This window comes from Meles meles, chromosome 4 (assembly GCF_922984935.1).
Source record: "Meles meles chromosome 4, mMelMel3.1 paternal haplotype, whole genome shotgun sequence".
NCBI classification, from domain to species: Eukaryota; Metazoa; Chordata; class Mammalia; order Carnivora; family Mustelidae; genus Meles; species Meles meles.
This window is the reverse complement of record NC_060069.1, coordinates 161,338,952-161,361,422: the sequence shown is the minus strand read 5'-3', so window position 1 is coordinate 161,361,422 and position 22,471 is coordinate 161,338,952. Positions and strand designations below refer to the sequence as shown.

Sequence of the window (22,471 nt, the reverse complement as noted above, 5' to 3'; positions counted from 1 at the left end):
GGCAGAGATGATGGAGGTGAACCAAAAAGTGGACCTAAATGTATGTTTTCTACGAGACACCTGTTCTAAATATAGCGACATAGATTTGATTAAAAGGTAAAGGAACAGGAGAAGATAGACGTGTAGGTATGAGGCACGAGGGTTGCTGGACTAGGGTGCTGTAGGTATCAGACAAAGTAGACTTCAGAACAAGAAATATCACCCAGGATGAAGAAGAAGATTTCAGAATTACAAGTGAATCAGTTCATCATGAAGATATAACAGTCCTGGAGATCCTGGGTGGCTCAGTGGGTTAAGCCTCTGCCTTAGGCTCAGGTCATGGTCTTGGGGTCCTTGGATCAAGCCCCGCATCGGGCTCTCTGCTCAGCATGGAGCCTGCTTCCCCCACCCCCCACCTTTGCCTGACTCTCTGCCTACTTGTGATCTCTCTCTGTCAAATAAATAAAAAAAATCTTTTTTAAAAGAAGATGTAACCGTCCTAAATGTTAACTAATTAAAGAACTTAAGAATGCATAAAGGAAAAGCTGACAGACCTAAAAGGAGAAACAGACAAATCAGCCTTTGTATTTGGAGATTTCAGGGTTACTCTCTCAGTACATCTGGTAACAGTATCACCTTTACTCAGGCACACTGTATCAGCCCACTTGCCCGATTTGAAACTGTGGATATTCCACCTGACAGCTGCAAAATACGTTCTTGCCAAGTAGAGGTGGGACATTCGCCAAGGGAGACCATGTGTCAGGCCATCAACCAAGTAAACTGGTTCAAATTATGTAATGTCTCTTCTTGGAGCATAAAAGAATTAAACTAGGATTCAGTTAACAGACAAGTATGTAGAACATCTCCTAAATGTTTGGAAATTAAATAACACAGTTTTAGATCACGCAAGGCCTGAAGAAGAAATTAGAAAATATTTTGAACGGAATGAAAATGAAATCACAACATATCAGAATTTGTGCTTAAAAGGATATGTAAGGCAAGGAAAGAAAGGGGGCACCCGGATGGCTCAGTCATTAAGCGTCTGTCTTTGGCTCAGGTCATGATCCCAGAGTCCTAGGATCAAGTCCCACATCTGGCTCCCTGCTCAGCTGGACGCCTGCTTCTCCCTCTCCCACTCCCCCTGTTGTGTTCCCTCTCTCACTGTGTCTCTTTCTATCAAGTAAATAAAATCTTTAAAAAAGTATATGTGAGGCTTTCGATACATAGGTGCCTAAGAAAAGAATAAAGGCTTTAAATGAGCAATGTCATTTTGCAAGTTCAGAAGCCAGAAAGACAACAGTGAGTCAAGCCAGATTAAGATGGAAGGAAATAATAGGTGGAAATCAATGAAATGGGAAATAGAAAAAGAACAGAGAATTCAATGAAGGTGGAACTAAGTTCTCTGACGAGATCGATATATTTGAGGGATCTCTAGCCAGAAAAATCAGAAATTTAAAAAGAAGAAAGACGGAAATGAATGTTAGAAAGTATAAAGAAGACATGACTATACATACTATAAAAACTAGAAAAATAACAAAGGAATATTATGAGCAAATTATGCCAATACATTTGACAAGTTACTTAAAGTGAACAATTATCTTAAAAATGCAAATTATATCAAAGCTCACTCAAGAACAAATAATAACCTGAATATCACTTTATCTATTAAAGAAATTGAATTTGTAGATAAAAATATGCCTCAGGGAGCAAGGGTGGCTCAGTGGGTTAAGCGACTGCCTTTGGCTCAGGTTATGATTCCAGAGTCCTGGGATCGAGCCCCACATCAGGCTCCCTGGTAAGCAGAGAGCCTGCTTCCCCCTCTCTCTCTGCCTGCAGCTCGCTTACTTGTGCTATCAATTAAAGGGGACATCTGGGTGGCTCAGTCTGTTAGGCATCCGACTCTTGATTTCGACTCAGGTCACGATCTCAAGATCATGAACTCGAGCCCTGTGTTGGGCTCCATGCTCTGTGGGCAGTCTCCTTGAGATTCTCTCCCTCTCCCTCTGCCCCTTCCCCCGTTCTCAAATAAATAAGCAAAAATCTTAAAAACAGCAAAAACAACAACACAAACGTTCCTCAAAGAGAAATCTGATCCCAGATGGCTTCACTGGAGAATTCTACTAAACACTTTAGGAAGAAATCATGTTGATCCAACAGAAATTCTTCCCCCAAATCCTGGCGATGTTTTTTTTGTAGAAATTAACAAGCTGATTATAACACTTCGTAAGGCAATGCAAAGGACTGAGCACAGCCAGATTTTCTTGAAAATGAATGAAATTAGTGTACTTATGATACTTGATTTTAAGATTTGCAAGAAAGCCACTGTGATCCAGACCTTGTAGTCCGATGTCAAGACAGACACAGAGGTTCATGGAACAGAATGGATCATCTGGCAATAACCTCACACATAGTCGGTTTCCCACAAAGATCCCAACAAAGGTAATTCCAGCAAGTGGTGCTAGAACAGGATGCCCAGATGAGGGGAAAAATGAACCTAATGTTCATTAGATATACATTTAAACCGGATGCATTGTTAGCTATATAAATTATTAGTAGTTAACATTTTTAAAAGATTTTATTTATTTGAGAGAGAGCATGAAAGTAGGGGGAGGGGCAGAGGGAAGGGAGAGAAAGAGGGGGAGAGAAACTCAAGCAGACTCCACACTGAGCTCTGCGCCCAAAGCAGGGCTGGATCTCACGGCCCTGAGATCATGACCTGAGTCGAAATCAAGAGTTGGACACTTGACCGACTGAGCCACCCAGGCGACCCAAAGTTAAATTTTCAAAAAGCTATTTATTTATAGCTGATTGTGTTGGGGTCAGAAACTATCCATAATCCTGAATCTTTAGTCTTATAATGTTCATCTGGGAGCAAATAAATGTTGATACAGAAATATTTACCTGGCAAAAATCCATCTAATTTTTTACTTGTCAAACGAACACAGGTAAATGTTTGAAGGGCACACACACCAAAACGTTCAACATCATCACTAATCAGGAAAACCCAAATCAATCACAAGATGTCATGGCCCGCCCCGCCAGCGTGACTGAAGTGAAAAGACTGGCAACACCAATTGTTGGTCAGGACATGGGACAACCGGAATCTCATGCACCGGGAGGGAATGGGGCAGCCACTTTGGAGAAACGTCCGGCAGTGGCTTATAAAACTGAACATACGTCCGTCCACCCCACGAGCAGGCCCTCCATGAGTAAGTACTTGACCAAGAGAAGTAGGAGCATCAGAAGGATTGTGCAAGAAAGGGCACTTTCTCCATGCCGGCCAGATATTGAAGTCAGCTTGGGAGGATATCAGGAGAATAACCGTAGATCGCTACCCGTGGATAGAAAAATCAGCACTCCCATGACACAAGACGGTGTGATTCCCAACATGTTACGTAGCGTGAACGCACCGTACATGTGAGAGTATGTAGTGTGCAAGTCTGTGGACCCGTACGTGTGAGAGTATGTAGCATGCAAGTCCGTTCTCTGCAAGCCTCAAACTGGCAGAACCAACCTACAGCGAACCGAAGTCGGAACGGTGGTCATCCCAGCGGGGTCACAGGGCCTGGGGAAGGTCATGGGAACTTTCTCTGTCTCAATAGAAGTTTGGATCAGACCTCAGTTTTATACCTTGTGCTACTGGTAAATTTAAGGAAAACCCACTAGGGGCGCCTGGGTGGCTCAGTGGGTTAAAGCCTCTGCCTTCGGCTCAGGTCATGATCTCAGGGTCCTGGGTTCGAGCCCCACATCGGGCTCTCTGCTCAGCCGGGAGCCTGCTTCCACCACTCCCCACCCCGCCTGCCTCTCTGACTACTTGTGATCTCTCTCTCTCTATCTATCAAATAAATAAATAAAATCTTAAAAAAAAAAAAAGAAAAAAAAAACCTCACTAACTAACAGTGACCTCTAATCCATGATGCGCGTGCTGGAGCACTGAGTGAGTGAAATGCACTCGTGTCTACCGCTTCAAAAATGCACCGGAAGGCTGTCTGGATTGATGCCGGGTAGAGGGATGGGCAGATGTGTGATAAAGCAATTATAGAAAAATGTTAATTTTAGCATCTAGGACAGGGGTCTGTTCAACTTCTTCTGTAGAGGGCCAGATAGTAAATATTTTCGACTTTATGGGCCATACAGTCTCTATCCGGCCACACAGTCTCTATCCGGCCACACAGTCTCTATCCGGCCACTTTACCTTGTCCACTGGTGCAGGAAACCAGCCTAGACCACATGTGAATAAATACAGTGGCTTTGTGTTCATGGATGCGGAAATTTGAATTTCACATAAACTTCATGGGTCACAAAGTGGTTCTCTCTTTTTTTTTAAAGATTTTATTTATTTAAAATTTTTTTTAATATTTTATTTATTTGACAGAGAGAAATCACAACCAGGCAGAGAGGCAGGCAGAGAGAGAGGAAGGGAAGCAGGCTCCGTGCCCAGCAGAGAGCCTGATGTGGGGCTCGATCCCAGGACTCTGGGATCATGACCTGAGCCGAAGGCAGAGGCTTTAACCCACTGAGCCACCCAGGGGCCCAAAGTGGTTCTCTTTTGATTGTTTTCCAACTGTCGGAAAACATGGAAAGCAGGCAGTGGGGGCGTGGAGCCCACAGACTCCGGTGGGCTGTCCTCCGACGTGGAGGGTGGCTCTCTGAGTGTTCACCGTACCCTTCTTTCAACTTTTTTCTGTGCTGCTGACCCGTGAGCCACGTGGATGTGAACTTCGCGGGTCCACCTAGAAACAGATTTTCTTTCGTAACCGACTGAGCCACCTGGGCGCCCCTGAGATTTTCTTTCTTAAATACAGTACGGCTCTGTAAATGCATTTTCTCTTCCTTATGATTTTCTTTTCTTTTTATTTTTAAGATTTTACTCATTTGTCACAGAGAGATACAGAGCACGAGCAGGGGAAAGGGCAGAGGGAGAAGCAGACCCCCCACTGAGCACGGAGCCTGATGTGGGACTCGATCCTGGGACCCCGGGATCCTGCTCCCAGCCCAAGGCAGATGCCCAATTGTCTCAGCCACACAGGTGTCCCTGGTTTTCTTAATAATAGCTTCTTTTCCGTACCTGACTGTACTGAGAATCCAGCATACAGTACAGACAACATAGGACGGAGTTCGTGATTGAGTGTTAGGTTATCAGTAAAGCTTGCCAACCACAGTGAGCTCTTAGTAGTTAAGATTTGGGGGACCTCTACATGCACTTTTGACCATGCAGGGGGTTGGCCGCCCCAAACCCCTGGGTTGTTCAAGGATCAACTGTATTTGAAGCTTTCTCACAGTAAAATATTGGGGAAAATACCCCCCAAAATTTAACAAATAAACCGTAACAGTTATTTTCTTAAATGCCTCGGTTAATACTGTGACCTGGGCGCACACCATCCCCTCTCCTGCAGCTTTTGCTCTGTAGGTGTTGAAACATGCTGGGTGCCTAAGTATCCCGAGCTGGGATGGGCGGTCATAAACCGCATTCTTCATTATTCTAAAGAGCCCTCCCCGGCCTTGCTCTGCGTATTTGCCCCTGAACTCCACTCCCCGACAGTAACCACCTGCGCCTTCCCTGTGCCTTAGGTTTTCAACTTCCGTCCGTGCCACGGGATTCGGAGTGCCTTCTAGACACGGCACAGACCTGGGGCTTCAGCTATCAGGTCTGTCTGGTTTACGGACGTTGGGGACCTGACATGCACCTGACCTCCCTCCCCTCGGATTTCTGTAGGTTACTCTCCCTCTCTTCGCAACAAGGCGCCGCATCCATGCACGACCTCCGCGTAATTCCTCATCCAGCCCCGTGCGCTCTGCTGCCCAGAACCAGCGCGGGCTTGGGGAGCTCCGGCGCTTGCGCACTGGCCTCGCCTGCCCTGTCCACTCCAGACAGCCCCCCTTGGCCGCGCTCTCTCCGTGCCTTTTCTATGACCGGCCGCTGCGGGACCCTTTCCCCACCCCAGCTGCGCCTGCTCTCCGGGTGCCTTCCACCGGCCTCCCCTGTCCCCCTTATCAGGGGGACACTCGGTGCTTCCAGCCTCACCGCGCCAGCTCTCCGCGCGTCTTCCTCAAGGCGGAGCGGGAGCTGCCTGGAACCGCCGGGTTTTAAATGCGGAGTCGTGCAAGTGCAGTTTAGCCATCTATCGGCTCTGATCGCCGGTTGCATTTTCACTGCGCTGTTGTCTCCGTAAGAGCAGAGCCAGAGACGACCCCGATTAAGAGAAAATCCCAAACCATTGTTTTACGTCGCTGCTTGTGTTACTAAAACGGGAGAGTCTCTGGGTTAACTGTGGGGTGGGTGATAAGTCCAGTTTCCCACCGGGAAGGAGATGGGAAGAAAACGGCTTCTCAGCACAAATAAGTGAAAAGAACACCGGGTCTCCCGGCTGACAGTTGTAGAAAAGGAACCGCCACGGTTTAGGAAGAATCTCACGGGGAAGCCTCTTGCTGGTCGTGACTCAGTTTCCCCACAGCCCGACACAGACTAGTGTCGGTTTGATTTTAAGTAGGATCCCAGGGAACTGCAGTTCCCTGTCAGCATCACGCATATCAAACTCGGACCTTGTCTACACAGCGTCAGATGGGCGGCACCCCAGGACGGTCTCAAACACACGGGTGTCCGGCCACTCTTCACCCCAAGCTTGTCCTGTGAGTGTCACTGGAACGTGTGGCCTCTGTTTCCACCTATAATTCTGCACAGCTGAACTGTGGTCTGTGCAATCAAAGATCAGTCTGTCCCTTCCCCTTCCTCCGGCCGCAGCTCCCTGACTTTGGAGGGCTGCCCTTGACCGATGGCCACCGCTGCAGTCTTAGAGGGCCATCAGCCACAAAGCTCCTACCCCTTGGCCAAGGGTGGGGCTTGGACACGAGCCTGGTCAATGGAACTCTCTCACCCGGAACCCTGATCCTGTGACGCTGGGGCGGGGGGCATCTCCTCCCAGCGGCAGTTACCTAGACCCCCGGAGCTGCCTGGAGACTGCCCTCCTAACTTTCTTCTCGGCTGTTCCACCAGTCTGTGAGTCCTCTAACCTGCCTTCCCAGCCGGGGCCACATTCTGCGGCTGCAACCAAAAACACCTGCCTAACCTGGCTGTTGGCTAGCTGCATGCTAGTCCCCGAGACCCACCACAAGCACGAGGACTGGCCATCGGGAGTCCTCCCAGGTGAGTCCACAGGTGGGCGGCTAGGTCTTCGTCACAGGTAAAAGACGGATTTAGAAGCCGAGGACAAGAGCATCAGGGCCACCATGGGGAGAGGGAGTGCGGGGGAGGGGCCGGGCGAGCCCAGGTGCCAACAGACATGGCAGACCACCGAGTCCTCGCGGAGCTCGAGGCGGGAACGGAGAGAGATCAGATCTCGGAATGGTCTCCCAGGACGGCTCATGAACCTGCGGCGATCTTGAAACAGAACATGTTTAGGGTGGCAGAAAGTCCCCAGGCCCCGGCTCATCGCACCGCCCAGCCTCTCGCCCCGAGCTCATGGCGTCGCCTCCTACCTTACCGGGAAGCAGGCCGCCCGCTTTCTACTCCTCCCCGTGGCACCACACTACCCCAACTGAATCCCCGTGTCTCCGCACTCCCCTCCATTTCGGGCCTTCCCCTGCCGGGTTCCCTAGAAACAAGGCCCTCTTGGCCTCGTGTCCTCATCGCCCCGAGCCCACCTGCACCGGCTCCCCAAGCTCGGGGCCGCCTGCCTCCCGCCACGGCCCCAGCCCTCTCCTCCTCTCTGCGCATCCCCTCGCCTCGACCCCTCCTTACCCGGCCCCTCCTCGCAGGGATCGCCTCCAGAACGTGAACGGAGAGGGACAGAGCCTCCGGAAGAGGTTGGGGGGGGGAGGGTATTAGGGCAGCAAGTACTTAACAGACTCGAAGGGGTTACATTTGGACACCAGCCTGTGCGGGCAGGGGCAGCGCATCCCCATCGTGGCCACTGGGGGCGCTGCGTGAGCCCCGTGTGTCTGTGTGTCCCTGCGTGTGTGCGTGTGTGCGTGTGTGTGTGTGTGTGTGTGTGAGACCAGCTGGGGCAGAATAAACAAACAGCCCAGGTAGCCTTTTCCCGAGCCTGTTGTCTCCCTGAAGTCCACTGCTCTCTCCCTGATCGCGAGGTCACTGGAAGATCCGGTGATGTTCGCAGCCGCTCCTGGCCCTGTTGTGTTGTCCTGGATTGTTGTTGTTGTTGTTGTTGTTGTTGTGTCCTGTATTTTGTAGGAGAACGTGGCTCCCAGTGGCCACAGCCACCCGGCCACACCCAGGACACTCTGAGGGAGGCCTGCAGCCGCGGCGAGCGTGGGGCGGGGCGGCTCTGCTGCCTGGCCTGGGGCGGCTGCTGCTTCTGGGGCTGGGCCATCCCTCCCCACCTGTCCTTCCTCCGCGCCCGAGCCCGTGAGTATTCCTGGGGGCTCCTGGTGCTTTCCGCTGAGCCCAGCTGAGGTCCGGCAGGGACAGGGGAGGACAGAGGCCGGAACAGGTGCCCCGGGGGAGGCCAGGAGCCCCCTGGCCGGGCACCGGGTGTCTGAAGGCCAGTCAGGAAGTATTGGGCGGTGGTCTCGGGGCTTGGATCCCAGAGGCTGTCCCGGAGCTGAGGTTCGCCGGGTGCAGGCCTCGGTCTCCCCTCTGTAACACAGGGTGGTCCTGAGTGCCACCCCCGTGGACGTGTGCGTGTGGGAAGATCCTGACCCAGCAGCTGGCGGAGCGCGAGCCATCACTGGTGACTCCCTGACTTGGCATCTCTTCCGGATCCCAGCTGGGCTCCCCTCCACCCCACCCCGCTGCCCCCGCCATGGGGAGCGGTGCGGCAGCATGACATCGGGGAGGCTGCATTGTCTCCCGCGCCGCCCACTCTTTGCCCCTGAGCCCCAGTGAGGGTGGCAGGGCGGGGGTGGGGGCACGCGGACAGCCTCCACACCTCGGCTGACCGACTGTGCCCAGGGCCTCCTCTGGGAGCTGCTTCCCTGGGAGCTGCCTCACCCTCATTCCTGCTTATCCTCTGAGCACACCTGGGCATGATCTCGGATCCCAGGATCCCCCCTGGGGAGGCAGCTAATCCGCCCTAAATCCTGGGCTCCCCTGCAGATCTGCATAAGGGAACCCTTTGTCAGGATGGCAGGCTTTGAAGGAGGTGTGGGTCCTTCCTCCAGACACCCCCAGCCCTCCCCACCCTGAACTCTGGGAGGGAGCAGGGGGAGGGCTGGCTTCGGAACTCTGTGTACATCAGCATCTGGTCTTCCTTCCCGTTTCCTTCCGTCCTGGGAGAAACAGGAAGACCTCCCCTGAGTCAGGAATTTCTCCAGCCCCTTATGGGAAGGTTCTACCGTTCTATGGAGTGACCGCTCTTGAGCACCTGCCATCAGGGACTAGCGATGAGGACACTCAGCCCCCTGGGGCCAGGACAGCCTCCTGGGGGAGATGACCTCTGGGGTATGCCCCAGGGACCAGCAGGAACAGCTGGGCAATGGATGTGTGCGGTGGGCCCCACCTAACTGAGCAAACAGCATGCGTACCAGCGGGGAAACTTCTGGAGAGTGTGAGTGGTTCAGAGGGTGAGCCCGCAGCGCCCGGGGGCCGGGAGGGGAGGCGAGGTGGGGGGCAGCGGTGCGCTGGTGAGGGATGCACAAGCAGCCATCCGCGACGTGTGCGCGCACGTGCGGGTCCGTGAACTCTCCGTCTGTTGCTGTAAAGGGAGTGTAGCGTGCGGTGCGCAAATAATAACAAAATACGTGGTCCTTTTTACTGTAAACTCCATCGAGCCGATGAATTTGCCCAGAGCACTCTCAATCATTTTGCCCAATTCTTGTGCTGGTCGCCAACTTACAGTCGCGGTTCAGTAACGACTTGACGGTTTTTTGTGCTTTTCCCCACGCGGCCTTTGCAAACGAGTTCATCTGCATTATTAATAATTTCCCCATTTCTTTCTTAACTCCAAATAACCTACACAGGTGTCAGCCCAGCGCCGAGGGGAAGCGCTTTCTCGTGTCCGTGCTGCCCACCGTCCAGTCTGTCCCATCGCGAGCTGCCCGCAGGACATCGCCGAGCGCAGAGCTGGGACCGGACCCGTGACAGGGAAAGCGTCAGGATTTCTGCCATTTGGGTCCAACAGACACCAATAACCGTGGAGCACAGGTGACAGGAAGTTGTAATAAAATAATTACCAAGTGGGGCACCTGGGTGGCTCAGTGGGTTAAAGCCTCTGCCTTCGGCTCAGGTCATGATCTCAGGGTCCTGGGATCGAGCCCCGCATCGGGCTCTCTGCTCAGCAGGGAGTCTGCTTCCCCTCTCCGCCTGCCTCTCTGCCTACCTGTGATCTCTCTTTCTGTCAAATAAATAAATAAAAATTAAAAAAAAATTACCAAGTGATGAGTTTGGAGCGCTTGTTATCTTTGTTCTCATGTATTACTCGGACGTGGATGGGACTTAGGAATAACCAGCTCCCAGAGCCAGCATGAGACCGCGCCGGCCACCCTGCAGGGAGAGGTGGAGACTGGGGGCAGGGATGGCCAGTCCAAGGTACGTGGGAAAGGGGGGCCACGGAGGGCGCAGACGTGAACACGCCCCCCTCCCCCGCCGAGCGCATTTCCAGGTCCCCACCCCGGAGCCCGGAGCGAACGTGCTATCTTACAGTGCGAAGGGATTGAGGTAACAGATGGAACCGAAGCTGCTGGTCAGGGGGCCTCAAAATAGGGAGATTATTCTGGATTACCGGGGGCCCCCAAAGGAGTCACAGGGACCCTTCAGTGGGGCAGAGAGAGGCAGGAGAGCAGCTCAGAGGGATGCGGGCACAGAGATGGAGGAAAGTCCACGAGCCAGGAAGCAGGGTGGCCTCGGGAAGCTGGACGTCTTCCCGACCCCCCAGAGCCTCCCGGAGGAGCCCCCCCTGCAGACACCTGGATTCAGCCCAGGGAGCCCATGTCAGACTTGCAGCCTCCAGAAGCCTAAGGTGATACATTCGTGTTGCTTTAAACCACAGAGTTTGAGGGAATTTGTCGCGGCTGCCACGGGAGAGTAGGGAGCGCACCTGCCACGGCTTTCCCCGCCCCCTTCTTGGCGGGGGACCGGCCGTGGGGGGGCCCTGGGCAGTCACCCAGCTTCACTCAAGAGGAAGGAGGGCAGCAGAGTTGATCCTATCAGGTCTTGATGAGGACTAATCAGGATAATGAACTCCAAGCGCTTCAGCTGGTGCCACCGCGTGGCCTGCCTTGGCCGTGGCCGCCACGGCAAGCGGAGGACAGCTGAGTCCTTGCGTGGCCAGCTTCCCGGGGAGGACTGGGTTCTCTCTTCCCAGGAGCAGCCGTGGCTGGACGTGAACCCGCTTCCCCAGGACAAGGGCTGCTGTGCCTTGTCCCCCAACAGATTCAGCTGCAGAAAGCGCTGAATTCCTGACCGCAGTGCGGCCCCGGGCCAGCAAGACCGCGTGTTTCTGTTTGCCTTTGTCCTTTACTGACTTGGGAGGGAGCCATCTTTGGGTGTTGTGTCCTTCAGACAGATCAGCAAAGCAGAAAAATGCCTCTTTTCTCGGGCACAGCTGGGCTGGGGGAGTGGGCCCTTAACCCCCAACGCCCCGCCTCCCCATTTTTGGAGCATGTGGCTCAGGTTTGAGGGGCGACCTTCTGCCTCCAGCCCACTGTGTCTCCCCTGAGAGCAGGTGCAGGGAGGCGGGCAAGGGCCATCGGGGTCTGGGACATGGACAAGCAGGTGCATCTTCACCAAAGCAGCCACGCAGAGACGGAGGGGTCAGAGACCAGGACTGCTTCCTGCCACAGAGGTTCCCCCAAAACCCCAGTTCTCAGCAGCATCCCAGACCACCTGGAGGCCCCTGAACCCTTCCAGATTCAAGGGTGTTGGCTTTGAAGTCTGGAAAACTCCCCATGATGGACTTGTTGCCTGGGGACAAAATGGGGGTGACACTGGGGTGTCAGGGTCCCCTTTCCGCTGGGGCTCCCCACCTTCGTCCTCCTGCCCTGGCTGGTGTCTCCAGCAGCAGCCTCCCCCCGTGCCTTCAGCATCTCCAGATTGGGCCCACGGGAGGAAGGGAACGCAAACGCCGAGACCCCGGGAGTGAGGGGCTGCGGACTGGGCACCGGGGAGGGTTAGGGCCAGGGCAGGGGTGAGGCTCCAGGGCAGAGACCACCTGTGTGGCTCCTATGGGAAGTCCGACCCTGGTGGCCAAGGACCGGGTGGTACCACCTGAGTACCAGACGGTGTGGCATCGGGAACAGGGCTTGGGGGGCACTCGGGGGACCCCACACACAGTGTCCAAGTCCTCCAGAATCCCAGACACACCCAAGGCCGCTCCTGTCTTCAGCCCTGCAGACGGGACAGAAGCTCGGTGCCGGGAAGGAGAGACAGCCTCCTTGTCGTGACACCTGTCGTGGGATCGGAACTACGGGCAGCGGGGAGACACGAAACTGCCCTTTCGGAGACGGCACCCCCCCCCATGCCCATGGGCTGAGGAGGGAGGAAGGCCAGGGGCTCGTGGGCTCTCGGGTCAGACGGGCAGGGAAGGACTGGCTAAGTCGAGGGGCTGCCGGCGGTGGCGCCCAGCCTATGGTGGGAGGGAGGGCCAGCTACAGCTTGTGAAAACAGGCTTGAAAGAAAGGGGGTCCGGCCCAGCGGCAGCCTTTGTGCCTCCCCCAGACTCCAGCCCCGGTGAAGTCTTCCTCCCACCCACCCGCCTAGGGCCCGCCACCCACCCCAGCTCCCTGCTGGGCCCTGAGCTTCAAGTTCAGTCTCCCCCCGCCTGTGAGCTCACTTCACCACAGAAGGGCGCACCGGTGCCCTGGGACTTTCCTCCAGGCCCTTGTCGCTCAGGCCTGACCTCGTCCCAGCCCCCAGGGAGCAGCCAAGGTCCCTGACCCTCTTGGGCTCAGTCTCAGTGTGTCCAGTCTCCAGACACGCAGCCTCTTGTCTCCGCCTCGTCTGTTCATCAGGGGCCAGAAAACCTCCTGGACTCCAGTGGATGAGGCGGGAAGAGCCACGGGTAGGAGACTATAGGGTCTTTTCTGGATTTTCTAGGTATGCTAACACGGTTTTCACAAGACGTTTCCAATGCTACCAGCCATAGCCGAGCCCCTAGCAACAACGTGCCCAGGCGGGACCGGAAGCCTGGGGCCAGCCGCGGGCCGTGCCCTGCCCGCCTCTCCACTGAGGACGGAGGTGTCGGGACACCTGGGGGATGGGAGGGTCCTCCCAGCCTTTGTCCTGCTGTCTGTCCCACGGTTTTCCTGTACTCCTCACCCATCTCCCCTTACAGGGTGTAGAAGACCCGAACTTGCATCCCTTTCCTGGCCTCTGAACGTAGACGGGGCCCCCCGCTCGGAAAGGGGCCCGTTGCGGCACAGGGATCCGCTACCCAACCTCACGCAGATGCCACGCGGGCGGGATCCAGTCGGAGCTTCTCCAGGTGACTGTAAACACAGCTCCAAGCTCGAGGTGTGCGCTGTTGGTGATTTGGGGCAGTTTTCCACTGAAAATTCTGCAAGCTGATGATGTTTTGTCTCATTCTTATTCCTTGGGGTTTTGTGGCCCCCTCCCCACCAAACCCCCCTTCCTGTAATCACAAAATCCACAGAGGTAAGACTGGAGTTGGCCGATGAACTTTGCAATATTTGGGCTTCTTGGCACCAGCTCCATGAGAAAGAAACTCAACCTTTGGTGGGTCCAGGCCATCACCCAGGGAGCCCGGAGCGCGGTTCACAGGACCCCGGGGTGCGGCGAAAGCTCTTAAGCCCAGGCAACGCCCCCACCCCCGCCCCAGGGCCTCGGGAGCCGGGCCTGGGCTCCAGCAGCTCCAAAGGGCTCCGAAGCCTGCGAAACGGGGACACACACCCGCGGGAAGATGAGAGATGCTGGTCCCCAGAGACCAAAGGTTTTCAATCAGGTCAGTGCTGCCTTGACTCAAACCCCTGGATAAACGGATTAAACCCCATGTCCACCTCAAGCGGTTTCTGCCCAGCGCGAAGTACTCGGATCACCATGGTTACCGGAGTGTTTATTTTCCTGAGCCGATGGCAACTTCTGCTACTCTGAAGAGAGTATTTATAAACACTCGGAGGGATGTGCAAAGTACGAGGCAGCCAGAGGGCCGAGGGGAGTTCTTCCCGGCCCCACTGGCCAGGGCTGGTGGTTTTCCACAGCGGGGGCTCAGAGCCCCCTGCCAAGCTCCCCCCAACCCCCTAACCCCGCTCTGCCTGGGGTGTGATTCCCCGCTCGGGTCTCTCCTGGGCTTCTCCGTGTGCATCTCCTTTGCTGATTTCCATCCGCAGATAAACTAAACCTCTGTGTCCTGTGAGTCTTTCTAGAAGGTCACTGAACCTAAAGGTGGTCTTGGGGAGCCTGGACGCACACTCTTCCCCCCAAAAATGTCCCTGACTGGAGCCTGTATTGAACAGGATTAAGATGATTCCCGCCCTTCATGGGAGAAAGGGATTTGCCTTTGGACATTCCCAGGACAGGGCTGGGGCGGGTGTGGAGGGGAATGCCGACCGGGTCTCTCTCTCCCGGACCCTCCGTTCCCTGTGCAGAGTAGCCCCTGCTGGGCACTGGTCAGCACCAGGCGGGTGCAGAGCTCGGAAGCCCTGGGAGCTGAGGGCCGAGAAGCCCGAGCCTGAGGAGGAGGACAGTGGACACGCCCTGGGACAGTGACCTTGATCGCAACGCCCCTCCTTCCCCGCGTGGGGTGGGAAGGCAGGGCGCTGTGCGGGCCTGTAGAGCCGGATCAGCCCAGCCGCCAGGGCTGCCTAGAGAGAGTCGAGGTCCTGCTGCCCCAAGGAGGGCACCGAAGGACCAGCTTATCCGTCAACAGCCTCCGTGAGGGGACAGGCTGCAGAGAAGGCTCCAGCAGGGCCTGGGTCTTGCCTGTCCTTGAGCCAGTGAAGAAACCCACCAGCCTTGCTGGGCAGGAGAGAGGGTGCCGGTGGGTCTGCCTTCCTGTCCCGAGCAGCCAGGGCCCTGGAGAGGCCGGCTCTGTTAGTCTCAGCATGGGACCATTCCGGGGGACAGCGGGTCACTGTGGCCCTGGTCACAGCAGGGGAGGAGCACGAGGGAAGCCTATTGTGGGCAAAGAGCTGACGGCTCCGAGGAAGACCGTCTCGCGGGCCAGTCCTCGGGGGTGGGGGGCCACGCGGGGCCGCGGCGCTGCAGCTTCCTGCATGGTGGCCGCAGCGACGGGCTCCCTTCACCTGCCAGCAAAGGTCCATGGCCGCCTTCCTCCCTGGGCCACCCACCTCCGTGACCACGGCTCCCCACTGTGGCCTCTCAGTGAACGTTCCGAAGTTCCAGCATCGCCGAGAGCCTGCTGAGAGCCTTCGCCCTGGAGGGCGTCCAAGAGGAGATGGGAGCCCTTCCCATGCGAACGATCCCGTAAGAAGGCATCGTCTGCCCACTAGGAGCAGTCCCGACAATGCCCTTGACAACCGTGTCATTCTCCCCTCATCCCCAGAAACCCCCTGGGAGATGGGAGTCCACGGAGTCTGGAGACGGGCCGCCCCACAGTGGGGTGGAGAGGCCAAAAGCTTTAGAACTTGGTTCAGAATCACCTCGAGTTTTCCACCCTTTGCCTGGTGGTGTGGATCAGAATAGGGAGCCTGTCTCTCTCCCATTCGCAGTGGTTTCCGGGGACTTCTGGCAGCTGGAACGGACCTGAAGGATGCTATCCTCCTTGCTGTGCCCCCCGGGATGTTTCAACCAAGATGATTCCTTTGATCAATGGTTAGGGGAGACATTGTCTTTCTTTAGCCACAGAGGAGTGAAGGAGCTCCTAGTCCTGATTACTTCTCATAGTTATTGGGGGACTAAGAGGGAATTATTGATTAAAGCTGAGATCATGGAAGGAGAGGCAAAAAGACAGACCAAACCTTGAGAGCTGCTAGAGCGAGCCTTACCTGAAGCCCTGTCCTGGACTTTTCATTCACAAGCGGTCATGGACTGTCTTTATCACTGAAGCCTGTTGGAGTTGATGCTTCTACTACTCTGTAGCCCAAAGTGCCTGACCGGTGTCAGCATGAACCCCACTTCACAGGTGAAGAAACGGAGGCATAGAGACACTAGGTGACGGGCCCCATGCGGGAGAGGCAGTGCCCGTAACTGCGGCGCCACCCTGACTCCCACAATACACTGCCACCTTGCACGGTACAAATTCTCAGGAACCCCCAGCTGAGACCTTACCACCGATTTCTTCCCATCAGAATCACTTTGGTGTCCACTTTGGTGTCTGGAAAAGTGAGACCCTCCAGTCCCTGGCATTGGGAATGAGCCTCCCCCACCCAGCCGAGACTCAGTGTCCTGAGTCGTGGGGCCAGCCTGGGGCCACCCTGGTTCACCTGCACACCAGACACGCCCCCGGCCCCGTCTAACCATAACCTCCTGGGTATGTAGACCCAGCAAGAGGCTCAAGCCGTATTCAGGCCAGAAACACTTCTCCTCTGTGGCGCAAACTCCATCCTCCAGCCGGCCAGATCTCAACGCATTGCTGGAGCCCCAAGAACGCGGTCCCCCTGGGGCGTCCCCATGTAGGGAACCCAGACGGACTGCGGGCTCATTCCTGGGGATTTCTGCTGCAGGTAGAGACTGTCTCCTGGTGTGGCTGTCCTTTCCTTCCCAGGCACAGAGGGGGAGTGGGGGAGAGGCGGCTTCCTCCCTCGGGCAGTCCTGGTGGGAGAGCAGCGTCCACTCGGGGCTCGCCACCGAGGACGCAGGTCAGCTCATGGGATTAATTCGCTGCTCTCACACCCTGGAAGACGGGCATCATTTCTGAGCTGTTTCCGGGACCCCTGGGCTGCGCCCCAGCAGGCTTGCATCCTAGGACCCCAAAGACCTGCAGAACGATTCCAGATGCCCTGTCCTTTGCAGGCAAAAGTCTCAAATAGAGCAAAAAAGAGCAAATAGGGGAGACCGGGCTGTGACTTAGGGAAAACAAAGGGGCCTCCCGCCCTGGTCTGCAGCGCCATCTAGTGGCAGCGGTCGGCAGTGCAGCCCGCGTAGAGGGTGCGCAGGGAGCGCGGGGGTGTTTCTCTCCTCCACCTGACCCTCAGACGGAATCAGCCTGACATCCCGGGCCAGGGAGCACTTGGGTCTGCCAGGGGTGTCCGAGTGAGAACTGCTAGGGCCCAGAACCTCAGCCAGTCGGAGCCCACCACCTTGCCCAGCTCTTGGCTGCTCTATCCATAGGCTAGAGGGTCTCTGGGTTCTAAGGTCCTGGAAGGCTCCCATTCTTCACCAGTGAACCAAACAGGTCTGCTCTGAAGTAGCAGCAAGAGCCTGACCTAGGAGGGACAAGATCTGGGTTTCCACTGTGAGCGGCTTAGAGCACTAACTTAAAATTTTAGCCTCAGTTTGCTTATCTGTAACATGGGATCAGCGACTTCAGCCTCATAGGGCTGTTGCGACAGTTAGGTGAGCAAGGGGAGGAGGTTCAAGGTCGTGCTCAGTGTCCCACCTCAGCCTGCCGCAGGAGCCCAGCAGGAGCAGGGACCTTGCAACCGGACAGGCCCGGGTCTAACTCCAGCTCCCACACCTTCTCGCTGTCCCACTGTGGGCGCGCCCCATAATATCTCTAATTCTGCAGCTGTAACGTGAGAATGATCACGTGGGGCCCACAGAGTCATGGGTCCTGAAACCCGGATCTACTGAACATTTATTGCCTCTTTTCAAGAGAGACAAGTGACAGGTCCTGAGCCAATTATCAGAACACATGGAAAAGCCAGACACACATTCCTGGTGTCCCCAACAGGCCCAGCACCGCACCTGCCCTCAGTGGTTGCGCATAAACGTGGCATGTGACGGAACCAAACAGACAAGCCAGCGCGGTCAGGTTTCAATATCACACGAAATTTATTCTTCCTGCTCCCAATCAGCTTAGACGCACGCACTACGTCTTGTAATTCTTTACTGATTCTGAGGGTATCCACTACATCAAACCAGTCACACTCTCCAGCCCTCTGCATTAGTAGCCATGAGTTACAGTCAACAAAGTTAATCTCATGAATTAAAAACTATGACCCTGTTAAATTCTAAGTCCATCAGGGAAAACCCCGTACTTTCAGGTGTTTGCTATCAGACACAATTCAATTTGTTTAAATAAAGTGAGAAGCGCAGTCAGTGTGGGTCACGGAAAATATTCTAAAATAAAAATTCAGATTCTACACCCATTTCCTTATTCGGTTATCTTGTGACCTTATGTAAATGACTCGCCCATTTCTTCTCTGGTTTCTCTTTGTGTAGTGGGTAAATGGCCCCTCCTACTTGGAAAAATATTAAATATTGAGTGTGTGTGTGTGAATGTTATTTCTACTTATAAAGATCTTCATATTAATAGACTGTCCTTTGCGTTCCTGTTGTGCAAATAAAAACAACACACCGCTAACGCAGGAGGAAAGTCCAAGAGAAAATAGTCCACTAGAAATAACACGAGCAGTATTTCTCAGTATACGACTGACCTATTATTAAAAGAACTGCAAGTGACCTGTCAAATATCTTTGCCAATGTGAGATATTGTCAGTTTGCCAGAGTGCTGGGTGAATGAATGAATGAATGGAGAGCTGGACGGGTGGGTGGGTGGGTGAGGGGACGGATGGGTGGGTGGTGACAGGTGACAGATGTCAACGGTCACAGAAAACAGGAAAGGGCCACTCGGACCAGTTAGGATGGTGAAGAGCCCGGGAGCCCTGGAGCTGGCGAGGTGATCCGTCTGATGGCAGAGCCGTGTTCACACTTGGTTTGAATATCCCCATGTTTGAGGCTCTGGGCATCGCCCTCCCACGCCTCCCTCTCCAACGGCTCCTCTCACCCTCCTGGTGGGCGTCGCTTCTCTGGGACCTGTATGGATGATGGGTCTCCTGGGTCGGTCAGAGTCTGTGTTTTCACCACCTCTGGGACTCTTCCGGACTCTGGATGTGGGACAGAGCCGCTTAGGTACATGCTTGATGAAATAAGGACCGAGTTTGAGTCACAGCTACCTGCATGGAGAGGGAGGTCACCAGGGTCAGTGTGCGTGCAGGAACGCAGAGGTTCCTGCAGGAATGCTCCCAGAGCACAGGTGGTGAAGGGGCCCGTGGGTCGCACAGGCTAGTCTACGGAGGGCCCGTGGGTCGCGCGCACGAGTCTAAGGAGGACGGGCCGCTCATGCCTAGTCTAAGGCACGGTAGCCCAGCAGCTAAGGGAACGGACCCCAAACCCGAATTCCAGCTCCGTCCCCCACCAGCTACATTCCCAGGGCAGTCCTTGACCCCCTGCCTCAGGTCCCCATTGTAAAACTGGTCATAAAAACCTCACGGGGGTGGGGCGCACCCGGGCCCCCCCCGGCCCCCCCTCTGCCCCTCGCACTGCCCCGGGCTCCGTGGCCTTAGTGCTTGTGCAAATCGACAGAAGCCGGTCCCTGACGACAGATGGTCCATTTCCCCGCCCGGACCGGTCCTGTGGCTTTCCACAGTGAGGGCAGGATGCGGGCATGGGAGGCGCCCGGTTCCTCAGGCTCCTCACCCACCTCAGGCCAGCCGGGCCTCCTATTCGTAGAACGCCTGGTAGCTGACGTCGTCCGCCGCGGCTCTGAAGCTGTATTTGCCGGTCATTCTCTGGCAGTGCACAAGGACGAGGGCACCGGCTCCTGCCGCCAAGGCAAAGACGGCCACCACGATGAGGACCAGGTAGCCGGTTCCCAGGCCTGGCTCCGCCCCTGGGCGCTCACCTGCAGGGAGTGAGACAGGCGCAGGTGGAGGGTCTGCCTGAACCCCGAGGGGCGCGTCTCCGAGTGCCCAGGACCGCCTGTGGCCCCGCACTCCGACCTCACGGTGAGGGTGGAACGGGGGCATGGGACGGAACAGCCACGGAGCAAGCGCTCCACGGGGGTCGGCTGCTTTGTGCCGTGATCATCTGGATTTGACTGATCTGGAGCACACGTGCCCATGTGCACACAGGGGTCCCGAAGGTGACCAAGCAGGCGTCCCAACTCCAAGAGAAGGGTGCATCGAGCAGGACAGTTCGGCCTGCCCAGCGTTCTGGACCATGGCTAGGGGAGGCAGAGGGCTCCGGGGGGGCTCGGCATGTGGACACGTGGCTCGCCCGGCACAGAGAGCCACGAGCCTTCCCCACACGCAGAGGGCCGATGCAATAGAGGAGAACACAGACCCCAAACAGCTGGAAATCGGGACTCGCATCCCCAGACACCCACGTTCGTAGCCGTGGTACCCACAGCATCCGAAGCTGGACACAACCCCCGTGTTTGCCAAAGGAGGGACCGATCAACAAAGTGGGGTCCATCTGCACAACGGGATATTGTTGGGCGTAAAAAGGAACACGAAGGAAGCTCCAAACCTCACGCTGAGTGAGAGAGGACAGTCACGAAGGACCCCACGCAGTAGGACCCTGCTTGTGGAACTACCCAGAATGGGCAAAACCAGGGGCAGAAAGCACAGTGTTGTCAGGTTCTGAGGGAGGGGGGCAGGGAGGGACCCCAAGCTGATGCAGAGCTGCTTTCGGGGTGATGGAAATGTTTTGAGCCTCGAGACAGGAGGCGAGTGTAGAGCACGAGGAATGGGTGACTTGCTGCCAGGCTGTTGATTTTAAGAGAGTTCCCTGTATGGCGTGTGAGTTTCCCCCTCAGTTCTACGGCAGGAGAAACCGCATGGCCAGAGAGAGAGGAGGCCACCAGCCAGCTCTCCGGCCTTTGCCCCCAGACCCCAGGGGAGAGAGCTGCCCACCCCCATGAGGAAGGTGGGTGTCGTGGGGCCCCGAGCATGTGAGTATGACCCACGGACAGGGCGCGGTATCACTTTCACTTCCGTCCTCCTCCATCATGGGACGTCCACCTGGGGGACAAGGGGCACTGGGTCCTGTTTCCTGTGCAGTTGCTTGTGTAGACACTGCTCGGGGTCTCCCAGGGTATGGCACGGGTGTGCACAGTTAGCAAGGTGGTCCAACAGCGACATTGGGGACCCCCTCCTGGCTGCCTGGAACTTAGGTCATCCCCTCCTCCAGGAGGAGGAAGACCCTGGCGACAGTTGCCGGAACAGGTTCAACCTCCGTAGGCACCCAGCTGGGATAGGCAGCTTCCCCAACAACAACCGCGGAGCCGGTCCCCAGATCCAGCCTCTGGGGGGTGCTGCTGGGCCCCTGCCCTGCAGGGGAGCCCAGAGCCAGCCCCAGAATATCGCCTCCGGGGATGAAGGGTTTGGTTTCCTGTTCCCTGCAGCGGAAGGCTACTAACGACCCACTGACCCAGAGCAGCTCCAGGCGGGGTCCGCAAGCCAGCGCCGCCCCCCGGTTCCGGGGGGCTCGGAAATGGTCACCAGTGCACGTGAGACAGCTAGAAACGGAGAGCGAGCACATGCTGGAACATGACCTTTGCCAGTAGTGGGTGTCCCGGGTTCAGAAGAGACCAAGTGTGTGTTGTGAGAGGCACATGGGTCACACAGGCGGACCACCTGTCAGTCTTTTAATAAAAACCTGACCTTCCACCGGGATAGTTCGGGCAGCCCACACCCACGTGCAGGATGGTTACCGGGGTCACTGCAAAGACACGAAGCCATCAGGGCCTTGGCAAAAAGGATGAGGGAACATTCGAGCATCGGGCAGACATCACTGAAACTACTTCCTCCTCTTCGGACAAAGAAACTCTAGGGAGGGAGCAATAACGCGGTATCTAGCAAAGCAAATGGCCAGGGAAGGATTCCAAAAATTAAATCGGAAAACTGTGATGCGGCTATGAGCTTGTCGGCAGCACCCAGCTGGGGACAATGCCCAGATGGCTTCTTCCATAACGTGACCAATGCGCGGTGCCGTGTGTGTCCTCCAGAAAGATATGTTGAGGTCCTAACCCCCCCGTACCGCAGCACGTGATGTTCTTCGGAAATAGGGTCATTGCAGATGGAGTGGGTTAGCTTCAGATGAGGTCACGCTGAAGCCGGAGAGGCCCCCGATCCAACAGGACCCCCGTCGTTATAAGAAGACAGCCACGTGAAGTCACAGAGGCAGAGGGACAGCACCGTGGGAGGACAGAGGCAGAGACAGGGTGATGGGATCGTACAAGCCGAGGAGAGCCGGAGCAGCAAATGCCAGGAGCTGAGAGAGCCTGGAACAGACCCTCCCTCACTGCCCTAGCAGGAACAGCCCTGTGACACCCTGACCTTGAATTTCTGGCCTCCTGTTTTAAAGCCCCCAGTCCGTGCACTTAGTTTCCTGTAGCACCGGCGGCAGAGAACTAACACCGGTGGTGCGAGGGCTGGCGCTTGTGGGCAAACGGAGCCCGGGCAGCACAGGACAAGAAGGCCAAGTGGATTAGAAGCTGGGGAGAAGCTTCGAGCAGCCCCACCTGTCCAGGTACCAACCTGTGAGCTTGGCTGCCTTCACGGGAATCCCCAAGGATTCTCAGTCTTCCCCGCTAGGGGAGTCAGGGTTATGGCAGAGCCAGAGTGTGGGTGCCCATGGGAGGAAGTGCAGAGCGTGGGCGCCCGTGGGGGACACAGCCTGGGTGCACGTGGCGGGGACAGAGCGTGGGCGCATGGGAAGGCAGGGAGTGGGCACACG

General features: G+C 56.0%; 1 protein-coding gene across 1 annotated transcript in view; it reads right to left on the bottom strand.

Annotated features, from left to right (window-relative positions):
- Positions 1-18,879: 18,879 nt before the first annotated feature.
- Positions 18,880-22,471, bottom strand: part of UMODL1 (uromodulin like 1) — a 57,053-nt gene continuing 53,461 nt past the window's right edge. The window contains exons 21-22 of the mRNA XM_046002702.1: positions 19,434-19,634; positions 18,880-18,906 (exon numbers count right to left, since the gene is read on the bottom strand). Of these exons, the coding sequence (XP_045858658.1) occupies positions 19,453-19,634 (182 nt within the window). The 3' untranslated portion in view covers positions 18,880-18,906; positions 19,434-19,452. The remainder of the gene's footprint in view (positions 18,907-19,433; positions 19,635-22,471) is intronic.